This window comes from Cebus imitator, unplaced genomic scaffold (assembly GCF_001604975.1).
Source record: "Cebus imitator isolate Cc_AM_T3 unplaced genomic scaffold, Cebus_imitator-1.0 Scaffold153, whole genome shotgun sequence".
Taxonomy (NCBI): domain Eukaryota; kingdom Metazoa; phylum Chordata; class Mammalia; order Primates; family Cebidae; genus Cebus; species Cebus imitator.
In genome coordinates, this window is record NW_016107468.1 from 563,380 (window position 1) to 578,090 (window position 14,711).

General features: G+C 45.7%; 1 protein-coding gene across 1 annotated transcript in view; it reads right to left on the reverse strand.

Moving 5' to 3' along the window:
• The window catches only part of GTF2IRD2B (GTF2I repeat domain containing 2B), a 39,481-nt gene that overhangs the window by 7,327 nt on the left and 17,443 nt on the right, over positions 1-14,711 (reverse strand). Inside the window, exons 7-12 of the mRNA XM_037743775.1 lie at positions 13,896-13,973; positions 7,535-7,591; positions 6,934-6,999; positions 4,182-4,259; positions 2,746-2,829; positions 1,315-1,499 (exon numbers count right to left, since the gene is read on the reverse strand). Coding sequence (XP_037599703.1) covers positions 1,315-1,499; positions 2,746-2,829; positions 4,182-4,259; positions 6,934-6,999; positions 7,535-7,591; positions 13,896-13,973 — 548 coding nt within the window. The remainder of the gene's footprint in view (positions 1-1,314; positions 1,500-2,745; positions 2,830-4,181; positions 4,260-6,933; positions 7,000-7,534; positions 7,592-13,895; positions 13,974-14,711) is intronic.

Below are 14,711 nucleotides of genomic sequence, written 5' to 3' on the forward strand. Positions count from 1 at the left end.
AGTAGAGACGGGGTTTCACCGTGTTGACCAGGATGGTCCAGATCTCTTGACCTCGTGATCCACCCGCCTCGGCCTCCCAAAGTGCTGGGATTACAGGCTTGAGCCACCGCGCCCGGCACTTACTTATTTTTTAATAGAAGAATATTTATTTATTTTGTTTTGTTTTGTTTTGTTTTTTTTGAGGCAGAGTTTCGCTCTTGTTGCCCAGGCTGGAGTGTAGTGGCATGATCTCAGCTCACTGCAACCTCTGCCTCCCAGGTTCAAGTGATTCTCCTCCCTCAGAATCCTCAGTAGCTGGGATTACAGACACCCACCACTATGCCCAGGTAATTTTCTGTATTTTTTAGTAGAGACGGGGTTTCACTATGTTGGCCAGGCTAGTCTTGAACTCCTGACCTCAGGTGATCCATCTGCCTCAGCCTCCCAAAGTGCTGGGATGACAGGTGTGAGCCACCGCCCTCAACTTTTTTTTTTTTTTAAGATGGAGTATCACTCTATTGCTGAGGCTGGAGTGCAGTGGCACGATCTGGGCTCACTGCAACCTCCACATTCTGGGTTCAAGCAATTGACCTGAGTAGCTGGAATTACAGGCATGTACCACTACACTGGCTAATTTTTATTTTTAGTAGAGATGGGATTTCACCTTGTTGGCCAGGCTGGTCTAGAACTCCCAACCTCAAATGATACACCTGCCTCGGCTTCCCAAAATCCTGGGATTATAGGCATGAGCCACTGTGCCAGGCCTATTTATTTATTTTTTTGAGACAGAATCCCATTCTGTTGCCCAGGCTGCAGTGCAGTGGTACCATCTCAGCTCACTGCAACCTCCACCTCCCAGGTCAAATTATCCTCCTGCCTCAGCCTTCCGAGTAGCTGGGATTAGAGGCACACACCACCATACCCAGCTAATTTTTGTACTTTTAGTAGAGACAGTGTTTCACCATATTAGCCAGGCTGGTCTCGAACTCCTGGCCTCAAGTGATTTACCTGCCTCGGCCTCCCAAAGTGCTAGGATTACAGGTATGAGCCACTGCACCCAGCCCCACTTAGTTTTATTGGATACACTTTTGCAGAGTGTCAACTCTATGCTAGGTGCCATGCGAGCTAAAACTGGGAAGGCTGATCACCAAGAAACAGAGACACGGACACATCTCAAGGAAGCAGAGGATCATGAAGTCAGTGTGAGACAGCATGGCCCAGCAGTCCACTGCGGGAACAAACCCCAGCCCACGTCATGGGACGCAAATCTTGGGGCTGACACATGCCCACATCTGGCAGGTCACAGTCTCCAGATTCGTTTTCTTGACTCACTTACCTGATGACTGTGAATTTGATAAACTCAGCTGCATCCAAGATCCGCCTCATGGAACTGATTTCCAGGTAACCAGGGGCCTTGAACACCACCCCTGGGGGCATGCCGTCAATAACCACACAGCCAGGGTTGAATGTGATCTTCCTGTAGGGAACTTTCACAGGGAAATCCACGCCAATTGCTTCACCTGTGATGGGATGAGCAGCATAAAACTAGCTGAGTTTGGCCAGGTGAGGTGGCTCTCGCCTGTAATCCCAGCCCTTTGGGAGGCCGAGGCGGGTGAATCACTTGAGGCCAGGAGCTCGAGAACAGCCTAATACGGGGAAACCCTGTCTCTACTAAAAATACAAAAATTATCTGGACATGGTGGTTCATGCCTGCAATCCCAGCTACACAGGAAGGACCCAGGAGGCAGAATTTGCAGTGATTCCCCCCACTGCACTCCAGCCTCGGAAACAGAGCGAGACCATCTCAAAACGAGACAACACAACAAATAAAAAAACACACACACCAATAAAACTAGCTGAGTTTGTTCCTTACATTTCCTAAGCCAGGATTTATCTTTAGTGTCAGAATTTAGGACAATCAAATGACAATACTTATGATCATCCATTATTACTTTATTTTCCAGTGGTACTATGATATGTGAATACAGTTTTAAAATTGGCGTGGGTAGTAGGCAGACTCAGCTTCTCCATCCGTTACATGGGGTTATCCTAGTGCCTGCCTGAAAGGTTTTATGTGAGGATTAAATGATCAAACACAAGTTGAGCATAAAAAGTAATAGCCAAGGTAAGCACTCAGTAAAACAAAGATAGCTATTGTTATTATTGTAATCAGTCAGTGCCACTACACAAAAGCTCTTCTGTAAAAAGATACATTGGCTAATTTTTATCATAGCTCTTTCACAAAAAGATCAATTTCTTTTTTTTTTTTTTGAGACATGAGGCAGTCTCGTCTGTCACCCAGGTTGGAGTACAATGGCGCAATCTCGGCTCACTGCAATCTCCCGCCTCCCAGTTTCAAGTGATTCTCGTGCCTCAACCTCCTGAGTAGCTGGGATTACAGGTGTGCACCACCACGCCTGGCTAATGTTTTATATTTTTAGTAGAGATGGGGTTTTGCCATGTTGGCCAAGCTGGTCTTGAACTACTGGCCTCAAGTGCTCTGCCCACCTTGGCCTTCCAAAGTGCTGGGATTACAAGTGCAAGCCACCGCACCCAGACAAGATCCACTTCTTATAAAGTGTTATTTTTTTTTCTTTTGTAGAGCTGGGGTGCCGTTTTGTTCCCCAGGCTGGTCTTGAACTCCTGGGCTCAAGTGATTCTTTATCCTTGGCCTCCTCAAGTGCTGTGATTACAGATGTGAGCCACTGCACCCGGCCAAGTATTCTTTTATATGAATTCTGGATATAAAAAGATATAAAAACTTACCAAACTTTCGGCTAAAGAGGTTATTAACTTGTTCTCTTAGCTGTTTAATCTTTTCAATGCTTGATAATCTTTCTTTCTCATTATCTAAAAATAATAAACAAGCCAGGGTTATTCATGTATTTTCTCCTAAGAAAGCGGCCGGAGCAAACGCCTGTTCGCACCCGAGAAAGTGTTTTACATGGATTGTTATTCAGTTTACTTTTAGCAATAATTGAGCATTTTGGAGATTTGAAAATGGAAGGCATTATAGACAGTAGAGAATTTTCTCCAAATTATAAACCTAAAGAAACATACTATGTACTACTTTTAGGGAATATTTTCAATATCATACAAGATAAAGGTGTTTACTTTCACCACCACTTTTCAACCTTAAAATAGAAATCTTAGCCAACGAAATATGACAAGTAAAAGGAATAGAGGTACTAGGATTAGAAGGTAAGGTATAGTTTTCTGTTATTTCTTCTTTTTTTTGAGACTGAGTTTTGCTCTTGTTGCACAGGCTGGAGTGCGACAGCACAGTCTCGGCTCACTGCACGCTCTGACTCCTGGTTCAAGCGATTCTCCTTCCTCAGACTCCCAAGTAGCTGGGATTACAGGTACCTGCTACCACGCCTGGCTAATTTTTGTATTTTTAGTAGAGACAGGGTTTCACCATGTTGGCCAGGCTGGTCTTGAACTCCTCACCTCAGGTGATCCATCCACCTCAGCCTCCCAAAGTGCTGGGATTACAGGCGTGAGCTACCACACCTGGCCTATTTTTCTTTTCTTTTTCTTTTTTAGAGACAGGGTCTCACTGCGTTGTGCAGGCTGGTCTCAAACTCCTGGGCTCAAGTGATCCTCCTGCCTCAGCCTCCTAAAGTGCTGAGATTACACCCATGTACCACCATGCCTGGCCCTTTTTGTGTTTTTATTTTTTAGATGTTTTTCAACACTTTAAAACTTTATTTACTTTTGAATAACTAAAGCAATCATATAGCTCAACATTCAAGAGGGGTAATATACAGAAACATCTAGAAAGTCTCTCTCCCATCCCTATCTCAGCTGTCAGTTTCCTTCCCTGCAGGAATGACGTTATTAGATTCTCTTGTATCCTTCGAGATATATTTTACATACACATATAGAAGAAGATTACTTAATGACGGGCAACAAAAACATTTCAGCTCTGTGGCCAATTCCAATTCAGCCATAGCTGGTGCTCTGAGCTGCCTGCTCTGAGATGCGTTTTCCAGGTAATGCCGGGGCTTGGCCGGGAGAAGCTGAATATCTGATTAACAATGTCTGATACAGCCAGATGCTTGGTGTATAGCATATTTTATATTCCTGAACTGTCATTTCTTAGCTGTCAGGGTGAACTAAGTAAAAATGACAGGTCTAAGAGACCGCCCTTTGTCAAAAAATAATTAAGACAAAAGAGAAAACATAGCATTAGTTCATACCTGGAACAGTCACCTGAACGATGTTAAGATCTTCAACACCTGCTGCAGAATTTCTAACACTGGATGAATTTGTGTTTCCTTAAAAAAGAAGTTGAAGTTTAGAATTTACAAAGATTAAGGCCAATTCCCCTTTAAATCTGTCTAAGTGCTGCTTTGATCAGAAACCCAGACTGAATCTTTTTTATTTTTATTATTTTTTTTTGAGACAGGGTCTTACTCTGTAGTCCAGGCTGGAGTGCAGTGGTGTGGTTCTAGCTCACTGCAGCCTCAACCTCCCACGGTCAAGTGATTCTCCCACCTCAGCCTCCTGAGTAGCTGGGTCCACAGGCATGCATCACCTGGCTAATTTTTTTTTTTTTTTTCAGACTGAGTCTCATTCTATTGCCCAGGCTGGAGTGCAGTGATGTGATCTCAGCTCACTGCAACCTCCACTTCCCAGGTTCAAGCGATTCTTATGCCTCAGCCTCCTCAGTAGCTGGGATTACAGGTGCCCACCACCACACCCAGCTAATATTTGTATTTTTTTAGTAGAGACAGGGTTTCACCATGTTGGTCATGCTGGTCTCAAACTCCTGTTCTCAAGTGATTCACCTGCCTCAGCCTCCCAAATTGCTGGGATTATAGGTATGAGCCACTGTGGCCAGCCCTAATTTTTGTATTTTTAGTAGAGACCAGTTTTTGCCATGTTGGCCAGGCTGGTCTCGAACTCATGGTCTCAAGGGATCCACCCACCTGGGCCTCCCAAAGTGCTGGGATTACAGGTGTGAGCCATGGTGCCAGCCTCAAACCACACTTTCAACTTCACTTCTTTGAGATGCTTGCACTTAAACTCCAGCTGCCGGCCTGAGCAATTACTTTTGACATCTGTCTGTCCGCTCCAGCAGGAAAGGGGCTATGTCTGCGTGAATCACCCTTTCCTTTCCATTCTCCTCCTTTACGTACCCTTGACACATTCTTTCCTCACTTGAACACAGCACAGATGAGGCCCAGTTGCGGGTCAGTGCTGATATGCAAGACTTAAAAAAATTTTTCTTTTAATTTTTATTTTTAGAGGTGGGGGTCTTGCTCTGTTGCCCAGGCTGGAGTGCAGGGCATAATCACAGCTCATTGCAGCCTTGAAATCCTGGGCTCAAGCCATCCTCCTGCCTCAGCCTCCCAAGTAGCTGGGACTAAAGGTGCGTGCCATCATGCCTGGCTAATATTTTTGTTAGTTTGTTTTCAGACAGGATCTCACTGCCATCACCCAGGCTGGAGTATCGCGGCACAACCATGGCTCACTGCAGCCTCGCCTTCCCTGGGCTCAGGTGGTTGTCTCACCTCAGCCTCCCAAAAGCTGGGACTACAGGTGTGTCTCACTATGCCCTGCTAATTTTCCGTATTCTTAGTAGAGATAGGGTTTCACCATGCCCAGGCTGGTCTCGAACTCCTGGGTTCAACTGATCTACCCACCTCAGCCTCCCAAAGTGCTGGGATTACAGGTGTAGCCACTGTGCCTTGCCTATTTTTTTAAAATGCTTATTTTTTGCAGAGATAGAGTCTCACTATGTTGCCCAAGCTGATCTAGAACCTCTGGGTTCAAATGATCCTCCTGCCTTGGCCTCACCAAGTGCTGGGCTTACAGGCATGCACCATCATGTATGCCTTTTCTAATCTTTTTGCACAGCTTAATTAAGTTCTACAACACCCCAAAGCACTGGGCCCTGTTGGGAATATGGGCTGCTCTAGCCATATAGACACACGTTAGAGATGTCAAGCTCTTCCCCACAATCTTTTTTTTTTTTTTTTTTTTTTTGAGACGGCGTTTCGCTCTTGTTGCCCAGGCTGGAGTGCAATGGCGCAAACTCAGCTCACTGTAACATCCGCCTCCTGAGTTCAAGTGATTCTCCTGCCTCAGCCTCCTGAGTAGCTGGGATTATAGGCATCTGCTACCACGCCTGGCTGATTTTTTGTATTTTTAGTAGAGACAGGGTTTCACCATGTTGGCCAGGCTAGTCTTGAACTCCTGACGTTAGGTGATACACCTACCTCAGCCTCCCAAAGTGCTGGATTACAGGCATGAGCCACCATGCCTGGCTATTTTCTTTTTTTTTTTTTTTTTGAGATGGAGTCTCACTCTGTCGCCCAGCCTGAAGTGCAGTGAGGTGGAGGCTCACTGCCACCTCCACCTCCCGGGTTCAAGTGATTCTTCTGCCTCAGCCTCCTCAGTAGCTGAAACTACAGGCCTGCACCACTATGCCTGGCTAATTTTTGCATTTTTAGTTAAGACAGGGTTTCACCATGTTGGCCAGGCTAGTCTTGAACTCCTGACCTTGTGATCCACCCCCCTCAGCCTCCCACAGTGCCGGGATTACCAGGTGTGAGCCGCCGTGCCTGGCTTTTTTTTTTTTTTTTTTTTTTTTGAGATGGAGTCTCACTCTCTCGCTCAGGCTGGAGTGCAGTGGTGAGATCTTGGCTCACTACAACTTCTGCCTCCCAGGTTCAAGTGATCCTCCTGCCTCAGCCTCCCAAGTAGCTGGCACTACAGACATGTGCCACCATGCCCAGCTAATTTTTGTGTTTTTAGTACAGACAGGATTTCACTATATTGCCCAGGCTGGTCTTGAACTCCTGGGCTCAAGCCATACACCTGCCTTGGCCTCCCAAAGTGCTGGGATTATAGGCGTGACCCACCGCACTCAGCCATCCTCCCCATAATTCATCCCGTTAGGAAGAATGAAAACCATACTTGGCAACGGGGCTTTTAGCAACTAACCTTCAATTTTTACCTCGGCTTCAGGGTCCTCATTTGGCTCTTCTGAAGGAACCAGCGGAGTGGAATCTTGAAAAAAAAATTTCTAAAATGACATTCGTTATTAAGTATTCTCCTTATTCCAACAAATTACTGATCCTATACCAAAAAAAAGTAGCTTATCCTGGCATTTTAAATACATTTCATATATAATAAACATAGTATTAATTTTATAAGCAATAATAATAGGATAATAAACAGTCATTGGGATGGGCACGGTGGCTCAGGCCTGTAATCCCAGCACTTTGGGAGGCAGAAGTGGATGATCATGTGAGGTCAGGAGTTCAAGACCAGCCTGGCCAACACGGTAAAACCCCGTCTCTTCTAAAACTATGAAAATTAGCTGGGCGTGGTGGCACAACCCTGTAGTCCCAGCTATTCGGAAGGCTGAGGTACGAGAATCACGTGAACCTGGGAGACGGAGGTTGTAGAGAGCTGAGATTGTGCCACTGTACTCCAGCCTGGGCGACAGAGCAAGACTCCGTCTCAAAAAAAAAAGAGTATGTTCTTTGTAAAATACTATAAACTTTTTTAAAAGAGAGAGAAAATGCTGCATTTTTCTAACCTTCCATTGGTAATTCCATTTCTATTACTTCATTGCTTGTGGAAGAAGGGTGGCCTCCTGAAAGGAAAATAAATAATACATAACAAAAGGAGAAATACGGAAATGAAAAAAGAAATCATTGAATACAATGCAAGCAATTCAAGACCTACACAGGAGTACACATGAAATAAGTCTACCCCCTGAAATAAAACTGGCCGGGTGCGGTGGCTCACGCCTGTAATTCTAGCACTTTGGGAGGCAGAGGCAGGCAGATCACCTGAAGTCAGCAGTTCGAGACCAGCCTGGCCAACATGGTAAAACCCTGTCTCTACTAAAAATGCAAAAAATAGCTGGGCATGGTGGCAGGCGCCTGTAATCCCAGCTACTCAGGAGACTGAGGCAGGAGAATCACTTGAACCTGGGAGGCAGAGGTTGCAGTGAGCTGAGATCCTGCCACTGTACTCCAGACTGGGCGACAGAGTGAGACTCTGTCTCAAAAAGATATAAATAAATAAACCTCAAACAAATGATCCTTTTACTTTTTTATTATTTTATTTTGGAAAATTTGAAACATACCAAAGCACAAAGGTCATACAGTCAAACCCCCCCATGACTACCAACTCATGTAACCTTTTTTTTTTTTTTTTTTTGCTCTCATTGTCTACAACCAATAGTTAGATAACCCTAGCCACCTCTCACATACATCTTTTTTGGGGTTTTTTTTTTTTTTTTTTGAGACAGAGTCTAGCTCTCTGTCATCTAGGCTGGAGTGCAGTGGTGCCATCTTGGTTCACTGCAACCTTCGCCTCCTAGGCTCAAGCCATTCCTCTGCCTCAGCCTCCCCAGTAGCAGGGACTACAGGTGCGCACCACCACGACTGGCTAATTTTTGTATTTTTAGTAGAGACAGGGTTTCACCATGTTGGCCAGGCTGGTCTCAAACTTCTGACCTTGTGATCCGCCCGCCTTGGCTTCCCAAAATGCTAGGATTACAGGTATGAGCCACGGTGCCCAGCCATAACCCTGTTTTATCTGTACCCACCCCACCCCCATGCCTACTGGTTATGTAAAAGGTTCAAGTGACTCTCCTGCCTCAGCCTCCTGAGTAGCTGGGGCTACAGGTGCCCACCACCATGCCCGGCTAATTTTTGTATTTTTGGTAGAGACGGGGTTTCACCATGTTGGCCAGGCTGGCCTTGAACTCCTGATCTCGTGATCTGCCCGCCTCAGCCTCCCAAAGTGCTGAGATTATAGGTGTGAACCACCGAGCCTGGCCACAATGTTATTAACATTTGACCCCATTCCCTCGACCCTTGGCATTTCTCTTCCTCCCTCCCTCTCCTCTCCCCTCCCCTCCTCTGGACATCTATACGGGTGTATATATACATACTTTTTCATATATACTTTAGTGACTATTTCTTAAGAATAGGGACAGTTCTTTACACCATCACAACAAAGCTTTAAAAACCACGACATGTTGCCGTGAGACAACACGTTGATGCATTTTCTCATGGGTATGCCGGTTTTCTCAGCTGACCCAAATGTCCTTTAGAGCTTTACTCTTTTCACCACAGGATCTGGTTTAGGGCCAGGTAGTTTTTCTAATTGTTGTGTCTTTTAAATCTCCTTTAATCAGGAACAGTTCCATTGTCTGTTTTTGTGTTTTATAACATTGCCTTTTTTTTTTTTTTTTTGAGATGGAGTCTCACTCTGTAGCCCAGGCCGGAATGCAGTGGTGCGATCTTGCCTCACTGCAACCTCCGCCTCCTGGGTTCAAGCGATTCTCCTGCCTCAGACTGTTGAGTAGCTGGGACTACAGGTGAGTGCACCACCACGCCCAGCTAATTTTTGTATTTTTAGTAGAGTCTGGGTTTCACCATATTGGTCAGGCTGGTCTTGAACTCCTGACCTCGGGATCTGCCCACCTTGGCCTCCCAAAGTGCTGAGATTACAGGCATGAGCCACTGTGCTCAGCCAACGTTGATATTTTTATGAATAGAAATCCCCTCCTCGGCCGGGCATGGTGGCTCATGCCTGTAATCCCAGCACTTTGGGAGGCCAAGGCAGGCAGGTCACCATCACCTGAGGTCAGGAGTTTGAGACCAGCCTAGGCAACATGGTGAGACCCCTTCTCTATAAAAAATACAAAAATTATCCTGGCGTGGTGGCACATGCCTATACTCTCAGCTACTCTTGAGGCTGAGGCAGGAGAATCACTCGAACCTGGGAGGTGGAGGTTGCAGTGAGCCGAGATCGCATCACTGCACTCCAGCCTGGGCAACAGTGCAAGACTCTGTCTCAAAACAAACAAACAAACAAAAAGCCACCAAAACCAATTCATTTCTCTGAGCTTCTTGCCTTCTGGATTTTATCGACTGCATCCTTGTGATGGTGTTTTCATATGTGTCTGTATTCCCTGTACCTCCTAGAAATTGCTGGTTAGATCTAAAGGCTGGATCAGACTTAGGTCTGAATTTTTTTTTTTTTTTTGAGACAGTCTCACTCCAGCACCCAGGCTGGAGTGCAGTGGTGCGATCACAGCTCACTGCAGCCTTGACCTCCCAAGCTCAAGCGATCTTCCCTCCTTAGCCTCCCAAGTAGCTGGGGCTACAGGCACGTGCCACCACGCCTGGCTAGTTTTTGTATTTTTTGTAAAGATGGGGTCTCACCATGTTTACCAGGCTGGTTTTGGGCTCAAGTGATCCTGCTGCGTTGGCCTCCCAAAGTGCTGGGATTACAGGTATGAGACATTACACTTGGCTGGGTTTGATTTTATTTTTATTTTTTAGAAGAATCCTTGACAAAGTTGGTGTAGTGTACTTCCTGCTGGATCCCATCAGGAAACCCATATGTCTGGTTACCTCTCTTTGTGATGGTAACCAGTGACCAGTGAGTTCAGGAACTGTCAGTCAGGTCTGTACATGATAAAGTCCCCATCAGACTTCTATAAAACGGTTTTAATGGCCACTGACAACTATTGCCAAGATGCGTTGTTTCATTAGGTGGTGCAAAGTCATGACAGTTGTGACAATTTACGACTTCTTTTTAAGTCTTATGGGTCAAGTGTGGTGGCTCATGCCTGTAATTCTAGCACTTTGGGAGGCTGAGGTAGGTGGATCACCTGAGATCAGGAGTTCAAGACTAGCTTGGCCAACATGGAGAAACCCCGTCTTTACTAATAATACAAAAATTAGCCAGGCATGGGGTGCATGCCTGTAAGCCCAGCTACTCAGAAGGCTGAGGCAGGAGAATCACTTGAACCTGGAAGGCAGAGGTTGCAGTGATCTGAGATTGCACCACTGTACTCCAGCCTGGGCGACAAGAGCAATGCTCTGTCTTAAAAATAAATAAATAAAATAAAAGGCTTATGTTTTATTTTCCCCAGTTTTTTTTTTTTCTTGGAGACGGAGTCTTGCTCTGTCACCCAAACTGGAGTTCAGTGGTGCAATCTCAGCTCACTGCAACCTCTGCCTCTCCGGTTCAAGCAATTCTCCTGCCTCAGCCTCCCGAGTAGCCGGGATTAGAGGTGCCCGCCACCACTCCTGGCTAATTTTTGTATTTTTAGTAGAGATGGGGTTTCACCATGTTGGCCAGGCTGGTCTTGAACTCCTAACCTCGTAATTCGCCTGCCTTGGCCTCCCAAAGTGCTGGGATTACAGGTGTGAGCCACCGTGCCTGGACTGTTTGTTTTTCTTCTGAGACAGGGTCTCCCTCTGTCACCCAAGCTGAAGTGCAGTGGTGTGATCATGGCTCACTACAGCTTCATACTCCTAGGCTCAAGTGATCCTCCCACCCCAGCCTCCACATTATCTGGAACTACAGCTACATGCCACCACACTCAGATAATTTTAACATTTTTGTAGAGACAGGGTCTAGCTATGTTGTCCAAGCTGGTCTTGAACTCCTGGCCTCAAGCCATCCTCCTGCCTTGGCCTCCCAAAGTGTTACAATTTCAGGCTGAAGCCACTGCCTCCAGGCCCAAGATTCTTTAAGTGAAAACAAAGAGTGGGGGTGTGGGAATCTAGCATATATTTTATTTGCTAAGTAAAAGACTAAATCCAAATAAATTTGGGGTTTTATTATCCGCGACTCTAACTGTACTATAAAATTATTAATCAACGTTTGTCAGCAACAGAAAAAAATCACGCACACATTTCATTTCTGCTTTTCTTGTATTTTACCCCTCATGGTGATGTGCAGACATGCACATTCAGGTTCCGCTATGAACTGGTTTTTGTTTGTTTGTTTTTGAGACAGAGGCTCACTCTGTTGCCCAGGCTGGAGTGCAGTGGTGTGATCTGGGCTCACTGCAACCTCCACCTCCCAGGTTCAAGTAATCCTCCTGCCTCAGCCTCCCGAGTAGTTGGGACTACAGGTGCCCACCACCATGCCCAGGTAATTTTTGTATTTTTAGTAGAGAAGGGGTTTTGCCATCTTTCCTAGGATGGTCTTGAACTTCCCACCTTGGCCTCCCAAAGTGGTGGGATTTACAGACATGAGCCACCTCACTCAGCAGGAATTGAGACTCTGTGCCCAAATAGAGGGGTGGAATCTCATCAGAAGTCTGCAGAGGCCGGGTGCAGGAGCTCATACCTTAGCACTTTGGGAGGCTGAGGCAGGTGGATCGTTTGAGCTCACGAGTTTGAAACCAGCCTGGGCAACATGGTGAAACCCTGTCTCTGAAAAAAAAAAAAAAAAAAAAAAAAAAAAAAAAAAAAAAAAAAAAAAAAAAAAAAATTAGCCAAGCATAGTGGTGTGCTCCTCTGGTCTCAGCTACTCAGGAGGCTGAGGTGGGAAGATGGCTTGAGCCCGGGAGGCAGAGGTTGCAGTGAGCTGAGATCGTGCCACTGCACTCCAGTCTAGGTAACAGAGCCAGACCTTATCTAAAAAAAACAAAAACAAAAACCAAGAACTTGCTGGGGTCAGGCAGGATTCTGGGCCTTTGGGTGGAGGACCCAGCCATGTTTGAAGTGTGCACATATGGCAGGAATCATCTGCTGCTGCTCACCGAGCTTCTCTGATGTCAACGAAGCCACTATGATTAGTACAAGGATTTGAATTTCTTGACTCTAAGCTCCACCTCTTTTAACTTTTAATATTTCTCAGTAACAGAGGGGAAGGGCTGGCCACCAGGAGAAGAATAAGGGGAAGTAGATTGGAGCACATAAAATAAGAATATTTAATAAACAAACTCAAGTAAAATGCATCCTGAAGTACCTTTACATTCACACGTGTAAGAGTATATGGACTTAGGTGAGTGTGGTAGCTCACGCCTGTAATCCCAGCACTTTGGGAGGCCGAGGCAGGAGGATCACTTGAGGCCAGGAGTTCAAGACCAACCTGGCCAACATGGTGAAGCCCCGTCTCCACTAAAAATGCAAAAATTAGCCAGGTGTGGTGGTGCAGGCCTGTAATCCCAGCTACTCAGGAGGCCGAGGCAGGGGGATCGCTTGAGCCCAGGAGGTGGAGGTTGCAGTGAGTGGAAACAGCACCACTGACCTTCATTGGGGTGGCTGGCAAAGTATTAGGGAAATACTAGGGGAAGTTATAGATTAGTCTCAAACCTTTTGGAAGGCCGAAAGGTTTTATTGGGACAGGCTGAAGGCAGTCGGTTCATTACATTAGCATAGGAAAAAGAGAGGATAAGAGGCTTTCCCTGTTAAGTCTGTTTACCCCACATCCCGTTGTCTCTACTGTTTCCTCATGTAAACTGTGCTGATGGCCCTCTTGGGGGAGGCCAAAGGGCAATTACGCATTAATGGTGTTTTCTCTGGGCCCCAAAACCATGTTAATCATCCACAAGTGTTGTGTTGAGTTAGAACCCCCTATTAAATCCATCCTGAATAAATGTGAGGATGGACAGGGGTCTTGGTGGGTTGGTTGCGTTTGCCCTCTGAAAGCAGCTGATGACCATCCTAGCCCACCTGAATCACTGAAATAGGTGTGAGGGTGTATGCATTCATCCGCTGTTGAGTCAGGGTCTGCGGACAGACCTCCGCAGGTGGTGGTGGAGGTCTCACAACAGAGTGAGATTCTGACTCAAAAAGGAAAGAGAGTATACGGCTTTAGGCCAGGCATGGTGGCTCATGCCTATCATCTCAGCACTTCTGGGGGCCAAGGCTGGAGGACTACTTGAGCCCAGGAGTTAGAGGCCAGCCTGAGCAACAGGGTGGCACTTCATCTCTATAAAAAACAAAAAAGTACATGGATTTAGGCTAAATGAAATCTATTTAATAACTGTAGGATTATTCACTCTAAACAGCAGTATGCTACATCCTAGGTAAACAAACGTGGGTGTTTGCCTGTTTTTTAGACAGGTAGTGATTAAAGTCTTCCATCCCGAGTAACTTTTGGGGAAGAAAAGTGTTACCAAACAGTATTACCTTGCATGTTATATTGATAGTAATTAGGATCTTCTGATTCTTTCTTGACCGAGGCAGCTTCTGCTTTCAGGGAAATGCCTTGGGATGCAATGGAAATTATAAAATTGTATGTTAGGTTAAGCTTGCCAACAGAGAAACGTGACTAGCTAATATAAGTTGATTAATACAGCCACATTACAATCAGCAAAAGAACTTGAAGTTCATTCACTATGAACAAATTTGACCTCTTGATACAAAAACAGAAATACTATAAATATACATATAGAAAACATATATTTATGTATTTATGTATATTTATATAAAAATAATACCAATTATAAAATCAATAGAAAAGGAAAGCAGGAAGGAGGGGGACGGGTGCGGCGGCTCACACCTGCAATCCCAGCACTTTGGAAGGCTGAGGCAGGCGGATCACTTGAGGTCGGGAGTTCAAGACCAGCCTGGCCAATATGGTGAAACCCCGTCTCTACTAAAATACAAAAATTAGCCGGGAGTGCTGATGTGTGTCTGTAGTCTCAGCTACTTGGGAGGCTGAGGCAGGAGAATCGCATGAACCAGGAGGCAGAGGTTGCAGTGAGCTGAGACGGAGCCATTGCACTCCAGCCTGAGTGACAGAGCGACTTGGTCTCAAAAAAAAAAAAGGAAGGAGGGAGATGAGGAGGAAGGAAGACATCATGAAGGTGGGAGAGCTTAGTCCTGGTTCTAGTCCTAGTTTTGCAAGATTTTCCCATTCAAGGTGGCTAAATATCTATATGCATTTACGTGAAACGGTGTGAAAATTCTTGTTATGGAGCCTGAACTGACACGTATAATCTT